This window comes from Aulonocara sp. 'chitande type north' Nkhata Bay, linkage group LG12, assembly GCF_057382095.1.
Source record: "Aulonocara sp. 'chitande type north' Nkhata Bay isolate Kocher_YH1m ecotype deep benthic linkage group LG12, A_spYH_male_GT1.1, whole genome shotgun sequence".
Taxonomy (NCBI): Eukaryota; Metazoa; Chordata; class Actinopteri; order Cichliformes; family Cichlidae; genus Aulonocara; species Aulonocara sp. 'chitande type north' Nkhata Bay.
Window position 1 is genome coordinate 17,209,013 of NC_141355.1, and position 16,110 is coordinate 17,225,122.

Below are 16,110 nucleotides of genomic sequence, written 5' to 3' on the forward strand. Positions count from 1 at the left end.
AGTGATTTATAACAGAAAGGCAACAGCAAGAGTGAACGGGAAGATTTACAAGATGGTAGTGAGATCTGCTATGGTGGGTGGTTTGGAGATGTTTGCACTGAGATGTTTTCATTGGGAGTGACCAGAATTGACAGGATTAGAAATGAGTACATCAGAGGGACAGCACAGGCTGAGCGGGTTGGAGACAAAGGTAGAGAGGCAAGGCTGAGATAGTTTGGACATGTGCAGTGGATTGATAGTGGATATAAAATCATAAGTCATACACAAATCCACTCATGTGGTATTTAATATAAGATTTATAGCTTACTGAAAAGACAAGACATTAATATTGACTTTCTAATAAGTTTGAAAAACAATAACAAATGATTTAAAACATGGTATAAATTATACAGCACATTTTCAAATGTATCCAAGTTACTGTAATAACTCTTTTTATATAAGACAAGTCATCAAGTGTAATTTCAATATGTTCTCTCAGTGCAAAAATAACCTGTGATAACCTGCCAAAACTCGTAGAGCTATAGTAGAACCTCACACTATAAAAGGTGCACAGTAGTTTTATTTGCTGTACGTGAATCCACTGGTAATCTCTTCATTATGCCCAGACAATTTGAACATTACTGCACTTCTTGCAGGCCAGCCACTCGGAGCAACTAATTTGCCAGCAGCAACTCACATCCATATACTTCAGTCTCTTGCTCTGCTGTAATAAACTCTTCACTGTTCTAATCGTCACGTCTGTCCGCTGCAGATCAACGTGGCGTACCCGACCGAGCGGCACGAGAGGTGAGCCTGTGGATTCTGCAGAAGCACGCGGCTCATAGTTCTCTGTGCGTAGCACACTCTGTAAAGTGTAGTCCAAGGGGCACGGCAGGGAGACGAGTGAGAGCTTCTCCAGTAAAGGGGAACCGGTCAGGAGACACCTGAGGACCGTCTTCAGGGACATCCAGAACATGGCAGGCTTTATTTGGCTGTGCTCATAGGAGAAACTTCAGGGAGAGACAAAGAAGATGAGGAAAGATCTTTGATAGATTGCCAAAGTCTTGTCTGCTTATCAAAATATAATTTTCTGGCCTCATTTCTTAAGTTTCAAATAATTACTTCCTCTCACTTTATTTTGTTATATGCCACAACACAGATAGGTGCTACCGAGGCAGAAAAAAAGCTTAAAAAGAAGAATATGAACACTATAAAGGCCAGCGTTATCTGTACAATAGGGCCTCTTAAGCCTGGCAGCAAGAATAGACTTGATTTTCCTCTAATGGCATGATTAAATGTCAGATTGATGTGAAACATCATTATGAGCAGCCTACTACAAGAACACACAAAGAAACAGTGTAGAATCTTTACTGACGGGCAATACTTCCTGGTATACCATAAATAGTACCTCAGCAGTAACCTTACCTGAGTGTGAGAGAGCAAAGGTTAGGCAGACGTGGAAGATCTCCATTGTCCTGTTGATCCTCCTCATGTTCTATTTGTAGGAAGGAGGGAGAAGGCTCAGCAGAAATGAGCAGGTCTCTGAGTCTGGGACAGGCCCTGATGACTGGCAGGAGTCTGGTGTAGGAGTTGGTTTTCACCCCTTCAAGTGTAAGAGAAATCAGAGAGGACCCTGCAACTAACAGAGAGGGAAGGAGGTTGTCCAGATTTCCTGGGAATTGGACTGAGAGTCTCTGCATCTGACCGGACCAGGCCTTGAGGCCCGCGGCTAACACAGATACCTTGCTTCCTCCTCTAGTGTTTTCATTACTGTCAACACTCACAGACATGGAGCAAATGCCTGGACATAAACGACCTAAACTATCCAGAGAGTCAAAGGTTAAGCCCTTAACATCCTTCAGTTTCAGGGCAAAGTCTGACTGTGACCGATGTGTCCTTTTTTGCCCTGACTGCCTCTGAGAGCAAGGCGGCCCTTCATCTCTACTTGTATCTTCCTCACTCCCACTCCTATACTCCTCCCATGATATCCCCTCCTCCTCTTCATCCTCATTTTCTCTATCCACTGCTGTTTTTTCTCTCCTCATTCTTAAATTATCCTTGCCCTCCTTGTCCCTTCTTTCCTGCCAAACCTGTTCCAGCTTGGCAACTCCTTCCCTGCTTGTAAACTCATCTGCCAGGCTGAACTCTCTGTGCTCGATGAGGCAGCAGGCCTTTTCTATGCCCTCCATGGCTACTCTTTCCAGGGAGGGGAGCGAGAGAAGGAGGTAGGCTGCAGCAGCCACAGGTTCTTCCTCTTGTACCCCAAACCCAATATCCAGAGCCAGCAGACTGCTGAGGGGAAGAGGAGCCAAGGTTGCAGGAAAGGATGAGGACTGATCAGAGCAGGAAGTGGAAACAGAACTCTGAGCTTTAAAGGGACTGCCTGAGGATGAGCAGAAAGCCCCACCTCCAAGAGGAAGCAATGCACCTGGGGAAAGCAAATGACAGTGGGATACATCTAGATGCCGCAACAAACGGCAACGGTGAGCGATTGTTCTGATTACATGCTTGTCACAGGACATGCCAGTCAGAGAGAGGGAGCGCAAAGCAGGAAGGCCATGGAGGGTTTCGGAAATGACCTTTGAAGGTAGCTGCTGGGCTCCAGACAAATCCAGACTCCTCAAATCCTGAGACAAAAACACAGAAAATTCAGACTCACAATAAATAATCAGACAGAGTAAAAGATGAGACACGGACATGGAAGCGGTGGTTTCTCTCTAACCTGGCAGCGTGCAGCAATGTGAGTGCAGAGGGCTGGGGTGACCAAAGCAGGACAACTTTCCAGAGACAGACCTCGAAGCTGGGGAACCAATAGGAGGTGGAGGGCTGCCCTGGACAACTTCTTTCTGCTGCACAGCAGGCATGTCAGCTCCTCAACCAGTTCACTGGCTACAGGCAGAGTTAAAGAGTAGAAAAAGAAACATCCACAAAGATATCATTAAGACACGTACAGCAGGGGATCACTTATAGTGATTTAATCAAATCTGTGCTGCTGCTTTTTTAAATTTCTCCAGTTATCATTTTTTAATTAACTCACTGAGTAAGTTGAAAGGCCCCATGATGTATCTGAATGAATATTGATCCAGGTAGTTATCGGTATAGTCTTTCACCCACACTTTTTTCATGTTGTCAGCAAGGCTTAGCAGAGACAGCTGCCTCAGTGAAAGGACCGGACCATCTTCATCTGTCCTCCAGCAGTCTCCTGTTCTCTGCCTCCTGCGCCCAGGTCTAGCCTTCGCCCCACCACGTTCAGCCAAAGCCCGAAATAGGGGCATTGTGGGATTTCAGCTGACTTCAGGGCTGAAGTGGTCAAATGCAACAAGTGATGAAGGGTTAAAAGTAGAAATTGCTTTCTTTCATAAATTCATAATGTTGATAAGGAGTTTTAACTCTTGTGTAATTTGAATGGTGTCATTAGGATTGAAGTTATTTTACCAACAATGTTAAAAAAAACAACCCATATATAGACACATATAAAACTGACACGGTGCACACACCCCTCCTCTCACCGATCAGCGTTCATATCTAAACATTAAAACATACTAGCTGATGTTAATAACTACTTTGGTGTTCGTGTGTGAATGAGAGTGTGGGTGGTTAACCAAGCTACCAAGGAGTGAGTCCCCTTGTCCTCAAGACCTGTGCCCCCCAGCTGTGTGGAGTCTTTCATAAACTGTTTATGCTGAGTCTGAGTCTGCAGAGGGTCCCGGTGATGTGGAAGACATCATGCCTCGTCCCTGTACCAAAGACGCCTCGTCCCAGTGGCCCCCAGGATTACAGGCCCGTGGCACTGACCTCCCACATCATGAAGACCCTGGAAAGGCTCATCCTGGACCAGCTGCGACCCATAGTAAGACCACATCTGGATCCCCTTCAGTTCGCTTATCAGCCTCGTCTCGGAACAGAGGACGCCATCATCTACCTGCTCAATCGTGTCTACACCCATCTGGACCAGCCGGCGAGCACTGTGAGGGTCATGTTTTTTGACTTTTCCAGTGCTTTCAACACCATCAGGCCGACCCTCCTGGGTGATAAGTTAGCAGCGATGCAGGTGGATGCTTCTCTGGTGTCCTGGATTGTTGATTACCTGACAGGAAGACCACAATATGTACGTCTCCCACAGTGTGTGTCTGACAAGGTGATTAGCAACACAGGGGCACCACAGGGGACTGTCCTCTCCCCCTTCCTCTTCACCCTCTACACCACAGATTTCAGCCACTGCACAGAGACCTGCCATCTTCAGAAGTTTTCTGATGACTCTGCGGTGGTTGGATGCATCAGCAGGGATGATGAGACAGAGTACCGGGCTGTGGTCGACTCCTTTGTCACGTGGTGTGAGCAGAATCATCTGCAGCTCAACGTGGCAAAGACCAAGGAACTGATCGTGGACTTCAGGAAGACCAGGAAACACTTGACCCCTGTTTCAATCCAGGGGGTCAGTGTTGACATTGTGGAGGACTATAAATACCTTGGAGTACACATTGACAATAAACTGGACTGGGCTAAAAACACCACAGCACTTTACAGGAAGGGCCAGAGTCGTCTCTATTTTTTGAGGCGACTGAGGTCCTTCAACATCTGCCAGAAAATGCTGAGGATTTTCTATGAGTCTGTTGTGGCCAGTGCGATCCTCTATGCTGTTGCATGCTGGGGGAGCAGGCTGAGGGTCGCAGATGCCAACAGACTCAATAAACTGATCCGTAAGGCCAGCAATGTTGTGGGGATGGAGCTGGACTCCCTCAAGGTGGTGTCGGAGAGGCGGATGCTGTCCAAGATAAAGACAATGTTGGATAACACCTCCCACCCACTCCATGATATGTTGGTCAGTCACAGGAGCTCGTTCAGTGAGAGACTGAGATTACCGAAAAGCACCACTGAACGACACAGGAAATCATTCCTGCCTGTGGCCATCTCCCTGTACAACACATCCACTTAACACACTGTTTGCTGCTACAGCTACACATGTTTCTTTTCCAAATATTTATTTATAAGTGACTTATGTATGTATGTATGTATGTATGTATGTATATATATGTATGTATATATTGTACTATTCTTAGTTAGCGTATTGTCTGTCTTGTCTTAATGTTGGTTTAAAATGGAGCACTGTAACAAAAAATAATTTCCCCCAGGGATCAATAAAGTATTCTGATTCTGATACAGTAAACTGTTAACTATCAGTGCTGCTGTCTAACTAACTCGCCTTTGTAGTTACGGAAAGATTGAAAGGAGCAGAATGTATTGTTTAGAATAGTTTCCAGTGCACTGACACCTACCTGGCAGATGTAACAGTGTGCTGTCTTGTCGTTATGCGAAAACAAAGCACAGTTGTGCCTTGCTCTGACGCTTTCAACACTTCCTGACTGGACGCTCGTCATATGGAACATTTTTCCCTGAGTTTTGTCTCCCAGGAGCACTTCGTGTCAGGTTGCCTGACTCAAGTGAACTTCCCCGGTCTGAAAGTCCAGCGGAAAAAAAGCAGTGCTCGAGACTTCACTGGTAACCCGGTAGGACTTTCTGAAAAACTTAGGGAGGGACCGAGTGTCACTGAACGTCAAGTTACGTTCAAGGTCAGTGTGAAGTTTCGGAAAAAAATGTTATAAATGCAAATTAACTGATTATTATCACTTTTGTTATCTTATCTGCAAGCAAATTGTCTATGAATGTAATACTAATCATTAATTAAGGCGTTCTGTATTACTCTCAGGAAAAGTCTTTTAATTATGTGCCTGTAAAGTAACTTTAAATGCTGATATTCGTGAATCTTATAAATGAATCTTGAATTGTGTTTAAGATACTTGTTGTTAATTAAAAAGGTTTACAACCTTCCAACATTTACTTATGTTGCAATGCCACGACGCAAAATACGAATACTTTATGTAATACCACTTTGTACCACACGATGGTGCTGCAAGACAATAGTAGGACTGAGTCTACGATTGAGAGGAGTAAATATCGATGTAGGCAATTAAGATAAATAATTGAACTTCCGCTTGTCTTTCTACACAATGTGAGCGCTCAAAAGCTTTCTGCTACAAGTCTCATTCACACAGTCACACATGTATATATTTTATCTATATACCTAAGCACTTTTACCTGAGTGTGTCTGCACTTAGATATCGAAAAAAGCACTTGTATGAACGTGTGTGTGACGGTGACTGAGGCTTGTAGTAAAAAGCACTTTAAATGGTCAGCTAGAGTACAAAAGCTCCATAGAAGTCCATTTATCTAACATTCGCACACAAATGAAGCAAGGTTCAATATTTTACCCAGAATGCTTCAAGATCAGCTTTCAGACTGGTGGATGACACGCTCCACCACGTGAGCCGCCCTCCAACCTTACAGTACCTGGTTTCTGAGGTGGGGTCCCATTCAAGTACTAAACAGGCCTGATGCTGCCCAGCCCCTGAGATCAGATTGATGAGATCAGGTGTGCTCAGGTGTTATGGTTGTAAGCTGTAAACAAATCATTCACAAATAACACAACACCACCTCATCAAGTTAATTGTATTGCTGTTTTGTTGTATGTTTACAATGGGTGAAATAAAAACGCTGTTTCTGTTTTGTTTACTTTTATTTCAGATAAAAGTGCTTTATGATGCTTTTATACTGTAACTGTTCCGACTACCGTTTTCTCCCACGAGTGGCTGTGAATTTTAGCGTGACATCTTCTGTTTTATGGGACGTTTTAAAAAAAAAAGAGAGAAGAAGCCTTGATGTCAGTAGGACATGCCACTACAGCCAGCTTCATGTCTCCAGGCTGTCTCTCCCAGACTGTATAAAATTGCTAATTGAAGGATGTGTAAGCTGCCTGTTTTGCTGGAAAGAAGGGCCAGTGTGTATTTTTTTTATTCCACAAAAAATAAATTGATAACTGCAAATTAAATATCAAAAGAAATCAATACAATCTTGGCGTCATTCTTTATTTCAATCACAGATGATGTCACACATCAAAGACGAGCAAGTTTGCAAGACTTGACTTTTATTACAGTGCGATAAAAAATTAGCAGTTAAAAAAATTAGACTTGTCTTAAATACAAGTATTAAAGCTAATACATATTATGCAATAAGTTCAAATTATTATTCTCTTCATTCCCTAACAGCTGAAAAAGTCTGTTACAGTAACCTATACATAGTCTGTTTGAACTATAACTGGCAGCACTGACACACTGAAAATATTCTCAGTGAATTAAAGCTGACTATGGATTTGTATGACCACCAGGTAAGTTAGTAACAAAAAAGTTTGGAAATGTTTCATTTTATCGTATATATGTATAGAAAAAGTCTCACAATTTAAAATGTAAGACCTCAGTCAAGAGCTTTCTATTAAGCAGCAAAACCCCAGTTCCCAAAAAGATGGGACTCTATGTAAAAACCCATATTTAAATTACAATAAAATACAGAAAACATATCAAATGTTTAAAATGAGAAAATGTACGATTTTATGAATAAATCTTGGTTGATTATGAATATGACATCAGCAGCACGTCTCAAAACAGTGAGCAGAGGACAAGAAAAGGCTGGAAAGGTAAGTGGTACTAAAAAGAAACAGCATGGTTTCATAGTAGAAGAATCTGGGTGGATGCTTTAGCTGCACAAGCATTAAAAATTGGAGCATCAACCACTGAAGATAATCGGGTCAGGCACTGCAGTGGCACACTGAGCATCTTTAAATCACAAGCACAAAACTTCGTGGACAATTGTGACACTGAAACATCAACCCGCAATAGAAAACTAGTATTTAAAACTTCTCCAGGATTTAAAAAAAAAAAAAAAATTTAAGGAAGAAGTTTAAATAATAAGCATGATGACTTTGTGAACAAATGGAAGATTTAAAAAAGTGCTTTGTTAATCAGAGAGTGGTGGTGCATTAGTAGTAGGCAAAAATGACACACACCTGGCTCTCTTCTGGCAACAACCGTCTAAAAAAGTGCAAAGTTCAGTTATTAAATCCCTTATTCTCCTTTTTACAATGTAGCAGTTATGTTTAAAGACTCATGCAGCAGACTGTATTCCAGCTCAGGTTACCACTGGGCTTGTGTGAATTGAAATACAGTCTCTGTTTTATGCTCTGATTAATTCAATTTTGTCTCTTTTGCAGGCACAGGGTTGATTTCTGTCGTGTTGGATATCCTGGACCTGTATTTTAGGCTGTGAGACAGGTACAGTTGTATTTATTCTGTGATCGGCACCACCCTCCTGCCAGCTACAAACACCTCCACGATGTTACGATCATCACCTGACACAGAAAAAGAAAGGGAGATAAGCATAAAGCAAATGGCTCGTAACTAGGGATGGGTACCGGTATCCGGTGCCATCTGACATAAACGGTAGTAACCAGACCGAAAAGCAGCGAACATTTCGGTGCTTTTTTTCCTGAGCTGTGAAACACTTTAGATTCTAGCCAATCATTTTACGTTTCCGAGGATAGTAGGCGGGCCCAGGTACGTACGTTCTTTTAGAGCAGAGCTACAGATTAAAAATGCCCAAGGCGAAGCGGTCAAAGTCTGTCTGTACTTCACAGCAAAATATGCAAACTCAGCAGCCTGCAACAAGTGCTTTAAGCTGATACTGTCAAAGGAGGTAACTCCTCAAATCCGATGAAACACCTGGCGACGCATAGCGTTTTTTTTTTAAAAGCCGAGAAATGCGCCGTATTTGATAGCTTGCTGCGAGACCTCACACCGTGCACATCTACTGCGGGTGTGGTGCCTGTTATCGGATTCGGAGTTTGCAACATCCCCAGAGAACCCGAAGAGTAGAGTCCTGGCCCCTAGCCCTGCCAGTGTAGCAGAAATGATGAGGATATTGATGCAGCAGCAGCCGTTCTTCTCTGCGTGAGTAGCTTAATGTTGTTCGTGTAATTTACGCTGAGTAGGCTAACCACGTTATTACATTAATGCATGTAAGGTGAACTAGCAAACACCATCATAGCTACATGCAGCTGTCTTCTTGTTTGATGGCAGATACTCCCTTCACCTTGGCCAAAAAGGCTAAAATGACCAAAGAAAAAGTGGAAAACAGTTAAACACGAGAAGTTTTTGGACAAAGTTTGTGTTTTTTCCATTGATTAAGCACTGCCTCCAGCCAAGAGTGACACCATATATGCCCCATAGCTGCAGAAAAGGCACACATTGTTATCTTTTTACAAAAAAACAAAACAAAAAAAACAGCTGAACATGAGAGGTTTTTGGACCAATTTTGTGTTCTCCATTCTTTAAGCACCGGCACCGTTTCAAAAGTACCGGTTTGGCACCGGTATCGGATAAAACGTAAACGATACCCATCCCTACTCGTAACACATCAAAGTCACATTAAACTGAGATTTTCTGGAGCAAAAAGAAAGTGACACTCACCCAAATTCAAGAATTTTTCCAAAAGAATCTGAAATTCAAGATATTATAGATTATTGTGAGACTCCAATTAGAGTTTATTTAGTTAGTTTGTTTTGCTTTAATTCATTCATTTCAACCAATTTAGACCAACCTTTGGTTCCTCGTCCTGGATGAGATCGATAGGCCCACCCTCAGCAGCTACATTAATCCTCAGGGCATCAAAGTCTTTGCCAACTTCAAAGTTCCCTGTTTGGTCATCTAAGGACAAGGCTACAGAAAGACAGGCATAATAAATAAACAGTTTCTTAATGTGGGGACAGTTAGTTCATCAAAAAGATGAGATATATGACTACATAGCTACTGAGCACATGCCTATTACTATTTCTGTTATCATAATAGTGCTAATCATAATGTTTACTAAAGAACTTCTAGTTTTGAATGGCTTACCCTGACTGCCTCCCAGTGTGGCTATTCTGAACACCTCCTCAAAACTGAGTGTTTTGTATTTTGGGTCCTGGATGGTCAAGACTTTAGATGCATCCAGAGCTCTCCTCACAGCATCGAGCATAGAGGCGGAGTAGCCTCCAGCCACATCTGGTACAGCACCACAGACACAGACAGGACAGGGCAATGAAAAAATATGAAAAGCAGCCACTTGGTTTGTCAGGATTTCCAGGACGGCGTTGTCAGGTTTTCCCTATAATCGTAAAAACGTTTTGAACATTTGCTGTGGCGCCATTCTAGTGTTAGTGTGTGACATCACTGATTCCTGGATCTTTTCCTTATTATTCCCCACCACTTCGTGCTGCAGCAAAAGCATCTATTAAATCAAAAGTTTTATCAACTTTGAGCTTAACTTCACACCTTTAAGCTGAGCTGGATTCTGAAGCTCCCAGTTGTATAATAAAACTTTAAAGTGATTGTTGCTGAAGATTAGTTAATTAATAACAATGTGCACTAGTGTGGGCCAGAGTTTACAAAAGCTTAATCATCACACATCATTTTATGACTTCCTTATGGTGTGAATTGGTCTGTTTGCAAAATTAAAACTGTGTTCACACTTGCTCTGCTCTCCCACCTGTTCCCAGCCCCAACTTTACTTTGTGTTTCAGGACGTTGCGGACATTTAACACTCCACTGCACAACCTGGATAGATGGTGAGAGAGAGAGAGATGACAATCAAACTCATTCATTATGTAAAACTTCATAGACTTTATTTCATGGCTCTTGGTCAGATATGGTTCTAGAAACCATAAAGTACTTACGAAAAGTTGGAATTGGGACAGTGGGACAAAGAGGCTCCAGTCTCTCTGAACAGAGCCAACTCTTCATCACTGAGGTGGCACCCGTGGGCCATCACTGTCTGTGAATCACCCCATCATTAATAGTGTCAGTGGTTGTAAGTATTTATATAATGTTTTGTGTAAAAATGTCTGATCGTGTGCAGGCAGGAGTGTACTAACCTTGTCAGTTAGCAGGTTGTGTTTGCGATAGACATCTGTGTAAGACTCTGATTCGGGAAACAGCTCCTTTACAAGCTTTACTTCCTCATGAGTTTCACTGATATGACTCTGACAATGAAGAAACACATCAGATATTCAAGTGATAGCTTAAGAAAACCTCTGACAAAAGCTCTAGCATTCAGATTGAGTGGCAGCACAGTTGCTGCATTACGCCAAACATGTATGTGTGCATTTTACCTCATCGTCCCAACGTTACATTGTCTCTTTGGAATACAAGTCTCCTGCAGACATAGCCTAGTTTGACTCACCTGAATGTGCAGGTTGTTATTTTTAGCGATTTCTCCCAGCTGCTCGAGCAACGCTCCTGTGCAGGATGGAGCGAAACGGGGAGTCACCACAGGCTTCACTAAAGGGTACTGCCCTCAGAGGACGGAAGGAGAGACTATCAGAAAACGTATTTTTTCTAATATCTTTGAAAAGTCCTGTTTATTGTATTAAAGAATCTTACCTTTTTCTCCAGAAGCTCTTTAATGAACCTTCAGAGAGCAAATTAACAATGTAGTTTATTTATCTGTGGCAGATACATTTACTGATATCAAAAATTATCTATTTTTGCAACTGAAACTTGTGCTGAGAACAGATCTGCTGGTAATCATGTGTACTGAAGCACAACTGGCATATTTGTGTGATTTAATGTCATATATTTTGTTTTCATGTGTGATTCTGTTAAATTGGGACCTTAAAATTTTAATTCAGGGAAAGATCCTAAGTAGAATTAGATTCAAGGTTATGCCATAAGGGAGCATCCCTTACATTAAGGTTCTGGTTTTCTTAAAGCTCCGACCTCAACCCCATTGAGAATTTGTGGACTACGCTCAAAAGCAGAGTTTGTGCAGGAAACACAGGAACTCTACCAGTTGGTCAAATATTCAGCCAGAATCATGCCAGAAGACTATGGTTGAGGTGCAACTTGCTAAGTGTATTTATATATTTGAAACCGTATGTAATATTTTGACGCTGTGTTGATTACTGAAAATCCCATGTAAATCTAAACTTTTGGAACCTATTCTTGGCTTTTACACTCATCAAAGATGTGTGCTGTACAATCATTCCACCACAGAAAACAATCAGTTAAAAAAGACCATGGCAGCCAAGCCCATGAGTTTATGTTGACTTTTGACCACAATTACAACCAAACAGGTGATACCTTCACTGTTCTTTTCCACTACTGAAAAAGTATTTCTTTTTACCATATAGTGTTGACATGTCTGTCTATGATATCAGATTAACTCCCACAAAAAAAAAAAAAGTTTGTAACACATTTGGCATCAATCTGGAAAAATCTGTATCAGGGTCTCTGACATAAAGGCTTAAAGCTTAACTGCCTCTTTTACGATCCAGACTAAATAATTACAAAGTAACCAAACCTGTTCTGTCATGGAATATCTTTACATTGAAAGAACATTGTAACACAACATCTGCTTTACGGTATTAAGCATCTAATACCTACCGACAGGTCTCGTCTTGAGAGTCCTGCAAGGTCTCTTTGTAATGTTTCACACAATCGTTCCTGTCCATGCACACCTTGCCAACCAAAGCACGCTGTCCAAAGTCATCTGCAAGAAAGGCATCAGTGAGTAAACAGGAACATAAGTAAACATTCATCCTTTCAAAGCTGTTACTGAGTATTTGATTTAATTAGATTTTTGAGGACAAAGCTCAGTCATTGTCAACTCATGTTAAATGAAGAGTATTTGTGCAGTTGCGATGCTCACATATAATAAACAGCCTCCGTAATGTCACCTGTGTGTCCTTGAAAGGCCCTACACATGTCAGAGTAAAATCTTGTTCTAACTCCTTATGCCAGTCATCTGATATAAATGCACGCAGAGCCATTTTCTAAATAAATATTGTGTAATGTGGAAGTTAGTGCATTTTAGTGCTAAACGGGTTCAGCAGCACCGCTTGCAATAATATGGCTTTTTGTTTTGATAGGACTAAAGATAGTTTAGGTCAGTCGTTCAGTTAGCACGACACCAGAGGCCTGATACGGAGGCAGCTAAGTGAAATAATTAGGAATACTCCTGCTACCAGGCTGAGTTTATCCCAGAGATGTACTGTTTGCAACCATTAAAAAATGCTTTGTTAAACAGATTATTGTGCTGTAAAATCCTCAGGTGATCAGGTTACAGAAGTTAGTGCAGTTTTTCAACCGTCTTACATCCTTTCTTTTACATCCCATCGTTAGACAGCTGCATTCTTTTTCATCCATGGACATGCCCACACGTGATTTAAGCTTTCTAGGTGTGTCTCGTCTTTGCTTGTTTATTATCTGTGTATATAAGATGGAAAAATTTCTATTTCCCCCTGTAAAGTGAAGTGAATGACTTCTATGGGATGATGACGCTACTGCTCACTTGATATATGACCTCAGTAAACATTTGCCTAGTTTGTTTATGTTCTCGATCACAAGTTTCAAGCCCATACAACAGAACATGATGTTCTTTTAATAAATGGCCCTCTCAATTACGGAGAACAATATTACACATTGTGGCATGCTTTAGGGTGTAGCTTGATAGGCTAGTCACTACAAATCTCAGATCTACACCTCTGTTGTCAGGTGTGGTTTCATAACTCTAAAATTATGTGGTCCAGCTATGATAAAACATTTTGTGTCTGATCTGTCGGAAAAACTATATCGCTGTATCCGAGCTTGAACCTGGACTGAACAAATTGGTTTGTTGCAAGTATATTCTTAAGCTTTTCTCATGTTAAATGTACGGTTTGGAAATACTCCAACTTGCCTATACACAAGCACATGCCTCTGTTCAACAGTTCAGAGTTCAAAGTTAAGAGTTCAATGCCCCTGATTGCACAAAATGACTCTGTAAAGTTGCCAATAACAGGGTTTGATGCGTTGGGGTTACATCATTACAAATTCATGTGCGTGTGTGTTCAGTGTTATATAATATGACAGGAACAAGATAAAGCTAGGGTATAAAGGTGAAGGACCATTTCTCTGCAGTGTTTATGAAACATATCGTTAGAGTGAAGAAAGGCAAGAAAAAAATTAAATAACTGAGTCTGAGTCAAAGCATCATAACATACTGCACATGATGATGATTGTAAAGAAGTGAGACAAACTAGTATTCTGATGATTTTTAGGCACTTTTATATTATTAGCACAGCCTTCAGTAAAGTCCGCTTCCTTATCTTGTCATCTTAAATTATGGAAAATTTAAAAATATCATCGTAGCTTATTACACATAAAAAACAAATGTGATATACATTTAAAGAATTAAGAGGCCTACTGTAATGCTTCAAAATAAACATTCAGCTCAAAGTGTGTGTTTGTGCATGTGTTTTAGTATAAGACATCTTACTTGCAATCTGGCCCAGCAAAAGAGAAGCTTCAGTGTGAATCGTAGCAAAGTAGCATGCAGTCGTTGTTCCATTTCTCAGAGTTCTTCTCTGTAAAGCACAGGGATCATATCACAGGATTAAGACCAAATCAACACTTCTGAGACCCTTAACTCACAGGCTGAGTCACAATCCGATTTCTTTTTTGGCTTGTTGAATGTCTTTAATCAACAACTTTGAACTGATGCAAATGTTCAAAGTTTCACATCAAGAAATAAGTGTCCAAAGTCACTTGTCTCTTGATGTTGGCAAACTCACCACTATTTGAGTGTAGACCTTGCGGGCGAACTCCAAGTCCTTGAAGCATGACTCCACAGGAAAGGTGTAAGCATTAAGCCACTGCAGTAACGGCATGTCCAATGCGGTGCCAGCGTAGCTGTACTGTGATGCATGGATGTGGGTATCTACAAGTCCTGGCATGAAGAACTCACTAGAATGAAGCAAGCCAAAAAAAACTGCTTTATGACATATGAAAGAAATCACTTTCTTCCAATACAAGATGAGCATCCATCTATCCATCCATTTTCTTTATATCTATATGTGTGACAATATAATGCAAACAAGCTCTGATTTACTATAATGACATCAAGATTATATAATAAACTTACTGTTGTGCCAGCTGAGTGATGTCAGATGTTTTGAATCCAAAGGTCTGGGACAGTTTTTCTAACTCCTTGCCTTCCCTAATAAAAGCAATCTGACCGCAGAATGTAAATTAGACCGGGGTTAAAAGCATACATGCAGAAAGGTGTTTGTAATTAAGCAAGCTGAGAGAACTGAGAGCTTAGGGGGAGGCTTTGGAAGAAAATAGACAGCTGTATATTTTTAATACGTTTGCTTAAAATGTATTTTCATCAACAGTTTACAAACATATTCCTTTGTCCACAACAACCGAGACCAGAATCTATTATGGATTAAAAAAAATTCATATTAAAAGTTATATATCTTTTTTTTTTTTTATTAGACACGTTGTAATCAGGCAGGTGCACTGTAGGCGTCTATTTATAATATAAAGTGTTCTGTACCAGGGGGTTTACTGTTGGCCATACTGCCAAAGTTGCTCAGCAACAGCTAATTATATGAGAAAATTAAAATAGCCTTGCCTGTTATACCAGATTTACGCCCTGAAGCCTGATTTACCCCTTTGTCAGTTAAAAATAGTCATCAAGATATTTATCAAATGTAAAACGCAAACAATGTATTCTGGAATTCCACAAACCTTTCCCTGTGCATCCACTCCCAGGAGCGCATCTTTCAGGATCTGTAGCGCCGTTTGCTGAGTCGAGTGGACAAACGTGCCCCTGTAGACGAAGGCTATTGCAGTGTCGGCTCGGTCGGAGTTCGCCATTTCTTCTCCATGTAAGTCGCGGTGCAGCAGTGAGATACAGCGGGATCGAGTCGGGTATTTGTCCTCTGCCAGTGCCAAACACCACCTGACGGCAGAGGTCTTGAGCAGCCAATGAGAGGACAGGGTGTGCATGTCGGGATCGTCCCGTCTATATGTTATAACACTTGTAACGTGTGATCTGATAAGCTTAAGGATGAATTTCATGTTTTGCCTTTGTTATCCTGGCTTAGTATGAGGTGCGTAATGCAAAGTATCAAAGTTATCCACGAGTCAATGCTTTCTGCTGAATAGTAAACTTTGTAGTGGTCAAGGTTTCTAAAAAGAAACATGACCACTCAGAAATCAGCGCAAAAGACAGAAAAAGCTCGCACTTTCCGTCGTTTCTTTTGCGCAAATTTAGACGTAAGCATATATACAGGGAGTGCAGAATTATTAGGCAAATGAGTATTTTGTCCACATCATCCTCTTCATGCATGTTGTCTTACTCCAAGCTGTATAGGCTCGAAAGCCTACCACCAATTAAGCATATTAGGTGATGTGCATCTCTGTAATGAGAAGGGGTGTG

General features: G+C 41.3%; 2 protein-coding genes across 3 annotated transcripts; both read right to left on the reverse strand.

Moving 5' to 3' along the window:
- Nucleotides 1-268: 268 nt before the first annotated feature.
- On the reverse strand, nt 269-5,482 carry LOC147317204 (uncharacterized). 2 transcript variants are annotated; one of them, XM_086313936.1, is made up of 5 exons: nt 5,256-5,482; nt 3,017-3,271; nt 2,702-2,868; nt 1,405-2,606; nt 269-989 (listed from the first exon to the last, which is right to left on the reverse strand). In XM_086313936.1, exons 2-5 carry the CDS (start codon nt 3,252-3,254, stop codon nt 596-598), a joined length of 2,001 nt encoding a protein of 666 aa, XP_086170062.1. In that variant the 5' UTR covers nt 3,255-3,271; nt 5,256-5,482; the 3' UTR covers nt 269-595. The 2 variants fall into 2 exon arrangements, with proteins under 2 accessions (XP_086170062.1, XP_086170061.1); XM_086313935.1 differs by having other exon boundaries at nt 3,017-3,279.
- Nucleotides 5,483-6,883: 1,401 nt separating this feature from the next.
- On the reverse strand, nt 6,884-15,692 carry gda (guanine deaminase). Its single transcript, XM_086313937.1, has 14 exons — nt 15,417-15,692; nt 14,806-14,894; nt 14,456-14,627; nt 14,161-14,248; nt 12,288-12,393; nt 11,286-11,313; nt 11,086-11,193; nt 10,778-10,885; nt 10,580-10,677; nt 10,393-10,460; nt 9,762-9,908; nt 9,466-9,584; nt 9,336-9,363; nt 6,884-8,218 (listed from the first exon to the last, which is right to left on the reverse strand). The coding sequence occupies exons 1-14, from the start codon at nt 15,675-15,677 to the stop codon at nt 8,154-8,156; spliced, it is 1,485 nt and encodes a 494-aa protein (XP_086170063.1). The 5' UTR covers nt 15,678-15,692; the 3' UTR covers nt 6,884-8,153.
- Nucleotides 15,693-16,110: the final 418 nt, after the last annotated feature.

What these genes read in the sequence shown, in the direction of transcription:
- LOC147317204 (XM_086313936.1), bottom strand. Translation starts at nt 3,254, where the DNA reads ATGCCCCTATTTCGGGCTTTGGCTGAACGTGGTGGGGCGAAGGCTAGA. An exon ending in GGGGCCTTTCAACTTACTCA is followed by an intron (nt 2,869 to 3,016) that starts GTGAGTTAATTA and finishes CTCTGCCTGTAG; the next exon opens with CCAGTGAACTGGTTGAGGAG. An exon ending in ACATTGCTGCACGCTGCCAG is followed by an intron (nt 2,607 to 2,701) that starts GTTAGAGAGAAA and finishes TTTTTGTCTCAG; the next exon opens with GATTTGAGGAGTCTGGATTT.
- gda (XM_086313937.1), bottom strand. Translation starts at nt 15,677, where the DNA reads ATGCACACCCTGTCCTCTCATTGGCTGCTCAAGACCTCTGCCGTCAGG. An exon ending in AAGAGCTTCTGGAGAAAAAG is followed by an intron (nt 11,194 to 11,285) that starts GTAAGATTCTTT and finishes CTCTGAGGGCAG; the next exon opens with TACCCTTTAGTGAAGCCTGT. An exon ending in AAAGTTGGGGCTGGGAACAG is followed by an intron (nt 9,909 to 10,392) that starts GTGGGAGAGCAG and finishes GTGCTGTACCAG; the next exon opens with ATGTGGCTGGAGGCTACTCC.